This window comes from Ammospiza caudacuta, chromosome 27, assembly GCF_027887145.1.
Source record: "Ammospiza caudacuta isolate bAmmCau1 chromosome 27, bAmmCau1.pri, whole genome shotgun sequence".
Lineage (NCBI taxonomy): Eukaryota > Metazoa > Chordata > Aves > Passeriformes > Passerellidae > Ammospiza > Ammospiza caudacuta.
The window spans coordinates 4,825,597-4,833,131 of record NC_080619.1 but is presented as its reverse complement, the minus strand read 5'-3'; the positions used below and the strand labels follow the sequence as shown (position 1 = coordinate 4,833,131).

General features: G+C 60.7%; 1 protein-coding gene across 1 annotated transcript; it reads right to left on the bottom strand.

Moving 5' to 3' along the window:
* Positions 1 to 1,845: 1,845 nt before the first annotated feature.
* P3H4 (prolyl 3-hydroxylase family member 4 (inactive)) lies at positions 1,846 to 6,537 on the bottom strand. Its single transcript, XM_058820655.1, has 8 exons — positions 6,055 to 6,537; positions 4,605 to 4,754; positions 4,314 to 4,485; positions 4,115 to 4,243; positions 3,071 to 3,216; positions 2,902 to 2,988; positions 2,647 to 2,788; positions 1,846 to 2,570 (listed from the first exon to the last, which is right to left on the bottom strand). The coding sequence occupies exons 1-8, from the start codon at positions 6,535 to 6,537 to the stop codon at positions 2,560 to 2,562; spliced, it is 1,320 nt and encodes a 439-aa protein (XP_058676638.1). The 3' UTR covers positions 1,846 to 2,559.
* Positions 6,538 to 7,535: the final 998 nt, after the last annotated feature.

Sequence of the window (7,535 nt, the reverse complement as noted above, 5' to 3'; positions counted from 1 at the left end):
CCAATTTCCATGCGGAGCGGGAGGGAACAGGGCAGGGAGGAGTGAGCAGCCACAGTGCCCTGTGCCTCGTGCCCAGGGCTGGCACGGGTTTGTGGGCACCAACAGAGACCCCCAAAACACAGGAGGGCACCCCACCCTGCCACCTCCATGGAGGGATGCAGGCTGCACCCTCTGATCCAGGAGCATCCCCACGGAGCAGGATCACAGGGTTGGACCCCAAAACATCCATCACTCATGGATATCACACCCCAAAACACCCATCAGCTCATGGACATCACACCCCAAAACAACCATCACTCATGGACATCACACCCCAAAACACCCATCACTCATGGATATCACACCCCAAAACAACCATCACTCATGGACATCACACCCCAAAACACCCATCACTCATGGATATCACACCCCAAAACACCCATCAGCTCGTGGATATCACACCCCAAAACAACCATCAGCTCGTGGATATCACACCCCAAAACAACCATCACTCATGGATATCACACCCCAAAACACCCATCAGCTCGTGGATATCACACCCCAAAACAACCATCAGCTCGTGGATATCACACCCCAAAACACCCATCAGCTCATGGACATCACACCCCAAAACAACCATCACTCATGGACATCACACCCCAAAACAACCATCACTCATGGATATCACACCCCAAAACAACCATCACTCATGGACATCACACCCCAAAACACCCATCAGCTCGTGGATATCACACCCCAAAACAACCATCAGCTCGTGGATATCACACCCCAAAACAACCATCAGCTCGTGGACATCACACCCCAAAACAACCATCACTCATGGACATCACACCCCAAAACAACCATCAGCTCGTGGATATCACACCCCAAAACAACCATCAGCTTCTGGACATCACACCCCAAAACAACCATCACTCATGGACATCACACCCCAAAACAACCATCACTCATGGACATCACACCCCAAAGACCCACATGGGGTAGGACCTGCCTCCAACCCCCTGCAGCTTCCCCCTGGCACGGGTTTGTGGGCACCAACAGAGACCCCCAGAGGGCCCCAAAACACAGGAGGGCACCCCACCCTGCCACCCCACCTCCATCAGGGGATGCAGGCTGCACCCTCTGATCCAGTAGCATCCCCAAGGAGCAGGGTCACAGTGCTGCACCCCAAAACAACCATCACTCATGGACATCACACCCCAAAACAACCATCAGCTCATGGATATCACACCCCAAAACACCCATCACTCATGGACATCACACCCCAAAACAACCATCAGCTCGTGGATATCACACCCCAAAACACCCATCACTCATGGATATCACACCCCAAAACACCCATCAGCTCGTGGATATCACACCCCAAAACAACCATCACTCATGGACATCACACCCCAAAACAACCATCACTCATGGATATCACACCCCAAAACACCCATCAGCTCATGGATATCACACCCCAAAACACCCATCACTCATGGACATCACACCCCAAAACAACCATCAGCTCGTGGATATCACACCCTAAAGACCCACATGGGGTAGGACCTGCCTCCAGCCCCCTGCAGCTCCCCCCTACCTCACCTGACAGCCTCAATGGTCATGGATCCCTTTTGGGGTGCCCCTCATGGAACCCAGAGCCCCACAGGAGCCTGGCTGCTGTCATGGCCTCTGTGGGTCCCCACAAGTTCCCCCAGGTCATCTGTGGGGACATCCAGGCCTGAACTCATCCCTTCCTCTCCCACAGCAGAGCTTTTCCTACCCTGAGCTCCTGGATCCCAGCACATGTAAAGTGGAGGCAGCCTTGAAAACACCAGTCTGGGTTTTATTAAAAGTTCAGCACCAGTAAATATATAAAAAGAGCAACTGTGCAAGAGGGGAAATCTTAAATTAACGGAGCTTAAGGCTAGAGAGGGCTGGTGTGGCAAAAATTCAAGGCACAGGCAGGGCATGGGTGCCACAGCCTCACCCTGTGGTGACACAGGGAGGTGACACGGGGAGGTGACACAGGGAGGTGACACACCAGGAGCCCCCTGTAGCACCAGGCTGAGGAGTCCAAGGGGAGCTGGCAGATTGCCTGGGAGGCTGGAGGAACAGGAGCAGGAGCCTCAGGAAGGGGCAGGAGCAGCTCCAGCAGCATTGTGCATTGCTCCCAGAGTAGGGGTAGCCCCCAAACCCCTGAGGACAACACAGGGGTGGATCCTGGTGCATCATCCACAGCTCCTGGGGAGCAGCTGAGGGACACAGAAATCCATCCCCATGCTGTGGGGCATCACTGCTGGTCAGGGCTCCTGGGGCACTGGGGACAGGGGTGGCCCAGGCTCCTGGGCAGGCAGGGACCTTCAGGGCTGCTGCTGTTCCTCTGATGGGAACTGGGCTGTGCCAGCAGACATCCCGGTGGCAAAGGCAGCCCTGCTGCAGGGTGCTGGGCAGGACTGGCCCCTCCCCATGAATCTGAGTTTTACCGGTGGCTGGGAGGAGCCCGATGTCCCCAAGAGGGCATCGCAGAGCCACCACCCTCCAGCTCAGCTGGTGCTGGCTCCCCCTTCACCTGGCTCATCATAGGATCTCTGCAAACAAGGAGAGTTTGGTGGCACCAGGGGTGTGGACAGCAGACCCCCCCGCCCTATAGCATGACCCCCAGACCTTGGTCGTCTTTGTCTCCTTTGGTCTTGGGCTCCTGCCACCACTCTGAGAAGAATCCCTCCTCGTAGTCACCTTCACCCTCAAACTCGCCATCAGAGGGCAGCTCCAGCACCTCGGGCCCCTCAGCACCATCCACCTCCATCTGCAGCACAGGAGGAGGCAGAGGAGCTCGGCATCCTCACCTGCAGTCTGCTCCAGAGCTGCTTTGGGGGGTCCCACCCCCACCCACACCACCCTGCACCCCACACCAGGTACCTCATCATCATCATCCTGCAGGTACTGCCGGGCGAACTCCAGCATCTTCTTCTGAGCCGCCGTCTGGTTGTGGTACCTCACGGCTTCCTGGGCACCCAGGGGAGAGGGGCTGGGTCAGACCCTCCCTGGGCATGCAGGGCACAGCACGGGGGGCTGGGGGGGTCCTCACCGGCCGTGGCTCGAAGTCTTCCTCGCGCAGGCGCCAGCGCTCGCGGTGGAAGCGGTAATAGACCAGGTTCTGCTGCATCACCGTGTCCCCCGGGTCGAAGAGCATGTAGCTGGAGACGCTGCGCACCGCGTCCTGCACGTCGTTCACTGCGGGGAGCAGAGCCAGCTGATGTTGGGGTGTGATGGAACAGCCTGTCGCAGTCATCCTGGTTCTTTCCCCAGGTGTGCCAATACCCTCTCCCTTCCCCTCCCTTGCCCCTGCTGAGTGATGTCCCTCAATCTTGGCATTCCAGAAAGGGCATTGTTTGATTGGTGAAGTTCAAAAGATGCCTCTCAGCCCTGGGGACATTGGGCCATCCAGGAGTCGTTTGTCCCCTGAGACTTCCCCTCCCTTACCTGGTTGGTGGGACCCCTATCCCTTCCCTGCCCCTCTCCCTGGGGTTAAAAGGAGCAGCAACCCCGGGGTCAGGGAGTTCTGTTGGAGCTGTTGCTGCATTCAGAGGCCTGAGGGCCAGGAATAAAGCTCTGGATCGAAATCCTCCAGCAGAACCTGACTCCTTTTCCTTCACCTTGCCTTGAAGCCTTTCCACCAGAGGTAAACCTGAGCTCCTGCATGCCTGGACTTGTTCCAAGTGCCAGCTGCAGCATCCAGCCAGCCAAAGGTGTCTCTGAGGTGAAACCACCACAAGTCAAACCACTTGGTCAAGCAGCAAGGGCCAGATGAGCCCAGGCACGTTCCATCCAGCTATATTGGTATTTAATTCCAATATATTGGTGCCCAACGTGGGGCAGCTCCATCCTGGGTATGGATCAGTCAGGGAAGAGACCCCTGAGGTGGCACCCTCACTTTTGCTGCAGCATCCAGCCAGCCAAAATTGTCTCTGACGTGAAACCACCACAGCTGCCGGCTCTGGTCAAGCAGCAAGGGCCAGATGAGCCCAGGCACATTCCATCTGGCTATATTGGTATTTAATTCCAACAAGCTGACACGGGGGGACACCCCTGACAGGGCACACAGCACAGCCCCGCTCCCAGCGGCACTCACGCTTGTAGTAAGCGAATTGCAGGTAGTGGTACATGGTGGCCACGAATTTCTCCACGAAGTAGCCGCCCACGTTGGGGGTGAGCTCGGTCTCGCAGTCCACCTTGCACTGCAGCACGCTCACAAAGTGGTCTGGGGGGAGATGCTGGGTTACACCCCCTGATTATCACCCCAAATCTGCCATCCCCCAGCCCCCCACTACCTGCGATGGCAGGGTAGAAATCCTTGAACTCCTGGAGCTCGTAGGCGCCCTCACAGCCGGCCAGACAATCCTCGTAGGCCTTGTAGTACTCGGCCAGAGCCTGCTCCATGTCGGCTGCACTGCTCCTGAAATCCCCACTGTTGTACAGCTTCACTGCCCGCACGAATATCGGCTGCAAGGACCCCAGCTCAGTGAGGGAGAGCTGCTCCCCTCGGGGCTTGGCAGCACCAGGTGGGCTTTGAGCCCTGGGGAGCCCCTCTGAGCCCTGCCCCAGCCCCCTCCCCTCCTCACCTCATAGGGCTGAGCTTCCAGGTCCACCAGGTATTCATCCACATCCAGCATGGTCCTGTAGTAGTTCAGGTACCTCAAGGTCATCTCATGCTTGGGGTTCTTCTGCAGGAAGGTGTGGGCAGCAGACACGGCCTTCTCGATCTTGTTTGACTGTGGAGGGAGGTGCAGAGACCTTCTGGAGGGCAGCCTGAGCCCACAGTGCAGCCAAGGGGGCCTCAGCACCCAGCCAGAGCCCTGGGCGGCAGGACAGAGGGGTGACCCTTGTGGGGAGCACCCCTGAACCCACAGTGCACAATCATCCACTGCAGGGATGAACAGACAGGATCTGGGAGCACGCAACTCCAGCCTTGCCAACATCCTGGCTGTGCCCATTTTGGGCACAGGGGCAGCTCAGCCTCCCATGGGCTCCCATATCCAGCCAGGAGTGATCCAGTGGTGTGAGGAGGATCCACGTGGTGTGAGGAGGATCCTCATGGTGTGAGGAGGATCCCCGTGGTGTGAGGAAGATCCAAGTGCTGTGGGTTTGACCCACACCTCCACCCGTCTCCAGCACTGCCATCAGACCTGGCTGCTGCCCCTGCTGCTTTACGGGCTCAGGTTGCAGCTCAGAGGAGCAGGGAGGGAGGGTGGTTTGAACAATCCATCCATGAAATGGGTTTGGGCCAGAGCAACAAGAGGAAAAGGCATTAAGGATGAAGCCAGGCAGTCCCTCACCACTGCCAGGTGAGTGGGGCTGCAGTGCTGAGTGCTAAAACAGCACCAGCAGTGGAAGGTGCCAGGGACCAGACCGCTGTGCCCTGCCAGAGCCACTCTGGCCGGCACATGGCCACCTGAGGGGGGTGCCTGATGAAACCTCCCTCCTCAAAACCTCCCTCCACGTCTGCACTGTGAAGCTGAGCAGCTCCTTCTTTCTTATGGAGCATCCAGACACGTGTCCCACCACACTCAGAGGCACTGCACCCTCCAGCCCAGGCCCCTCAGGCTGGGGCAGCCCCTGAGTGCTCTCTGCCTGTCCAGGGAGACCTTGGGCCACCAGGGCAACACAAGGTGGGACACAGGGGCCCCCCAGTCGTCCTGCCTGATGTGTCCCAGATGATGCTGACGTGCCACGGCTCCGGGGCAGCATGGAGGAGATGCTGGGGGATGCCAGATGGGGAGGGAAGGAAAGGGGAAGCACCTGACAGCAGGGTGCAGGATGGAGTGGGGCACAGATAGACAGGAGTGGGGTTCAGGGTGGGCAGATCAGAGGCTGACAGTGTAGGATGGAGGGCACAGGATGAGGATGCAGAATGGGGGTGTCAAAGAGGAGGCACAGGATGAGTGGCACAGGATGAGACCCGGGAAGGGGTGTGCCCAATCAGGGGGGTATCATGGAGTGGAAAGATCAGCGGTGCAGGACAGAGGAGCAGGACTCCCCCACCCCTTCCCCCGTCCATTTGCACCGCCTCACCTTGAAGAGCGCGTAGTGCAGGTACTGGTAGGGCTGGCGGCGCTGGAAGTCGCGCAGGGTCTGCGCCGGCGGGTAGCGCAGCTGGAACACGGGCAGCTCCCGCTTGCAGGCGCGCAGGCAGCCGGCCCGGAGCAGCAGCCGCCCGAAGAGCCGCAGCTCCCGCTCCCACTCCCGCTCCCCGGCCGGACCCTCCCCGGCAGGAGGGGGCTCCCCGGCGCAGCGGCGGTGGCAATGCGCCTCGCTGTCCCGCAGCAGCCGGTGCAGCCGCAGGCTGGCCTCCAGCCCCCGAGCGCTCTCGGCCCACTGCGCGTCCGCGTACTGCTCCAGCGCCCGCTCGTAGGCGCTCTGCAGCGGCTCCAGCGCGGCCGCGGGGAAGCCGCGCACGCTGTACTGCTCGTACTGCGCCGCGCACAGCCCGGCCGCCAGCAGCAACACCGGCAGTGCCCGCGCTACCGGCACCGGTACCGGCACCGCGCCGCCCATGCCTGCTGCCGCGCACTGCCCGCGCACCGCCCGCGCACTGCCCGCGCACCGCCCGCCCACTACCCGCGCACCGCAACGCCACTCCGCGCACCGTACCGCGCAGCGCTCCACGCACCGCCCGCGCACCGCCCCGCGCACTGTCCGCGCAGCGCTCCACGCTCCACGCCGGGCCCCGCGCAGGGGGCGGGCAGCAGCGGGGATGGGCGGTGCGTGGCGGGCGCGCAGGGTCTTAGTGCGGCTCCGCCCGCCCCGCGGGGGCTGCGCAGGAGATGCGCGGGGGATGCGCAGAGCAGCACCATGCGCGGGCAGGCTCTCCAGGCCGGCGGTGGCCAGAGGTGTCCCCGCCGCCGGCCCGTGCCAAGCCCGAGGCCACACGCCCTGTGCCGTGCCAGATCCCGGCCCCAGAGCTGGCCCGTGCCAGGCCTCGGCACGGCCGCAGTGGCCCCGGCCCAAACCCAGCGCTTTGTCGCTGGCTGGACGGTGGCACTGAGGGATGTCACTGCGCGGGGCAGCAGCCAGGACAGCGCTGAGGTTTCTCCCTGCGGAGCAGAGGGTGCGGCTGTGGTGCCACCAGCCCTGTCAGCACTCACTCGTGTCCCCCCAGGCTGCTCCGAGCCGTGCTGAGGGTGCTCCCCCCGGTGTGGGGTGGCTGGGGGGCTGCAAACCCCCCCGGGGCTGGGCTGGGGGAGCTGATGGTGCTTGGCTGGAGCTGTTTCTCTCACTGGTAGCACTGAGCTTCAGAGGGGCTGGGCTGGGATTTGCGTTTGGGTTCACAGCCTGTTGCATTCCCCACCTGGCACTCACCAAAGGCTCTTGCCACAGGACCTGTTTCACCGATGGATTTGGGGGAGCAGGGATGTGTGGGTAACACCTCTGTGACAGTTTGAGGCTCGGTTTGTCAGGGAAGGATTGCTGGGAGAATTTCCTATTTTTGAGTAAAGGCTCTGCCAGCAGCAGCCTCGCTATTAAAACACTTAATTCCTTTTATTTACTCTCCC

Excerpts from the sequence above, each read along its gene's own strand:
- P3H4 (XM_058820655.1), bottom strand. The coding sequence starts at position 6,537 with ATGGGCGGCGCGGTGCCGGTACCGGTGCCGGTAGCGCGGGCACTGCCG. Across the intron at positions 4,486-4,604 it reads TGGAAGCTCAGCCCTATGAG|CCGATATTCGTGCGGGCAGT; the intron begins GTGAGGAGGGGA and ends GGGTCCTTGCAG. Across the intron at positions 2,789-2,901 it reads TGCAGGATGATGATGATGAG|ATGGAGGTGGATGGTGCTGA; the intron begins GTACCTGGTGTG and ends CCTGTGCTGCAG.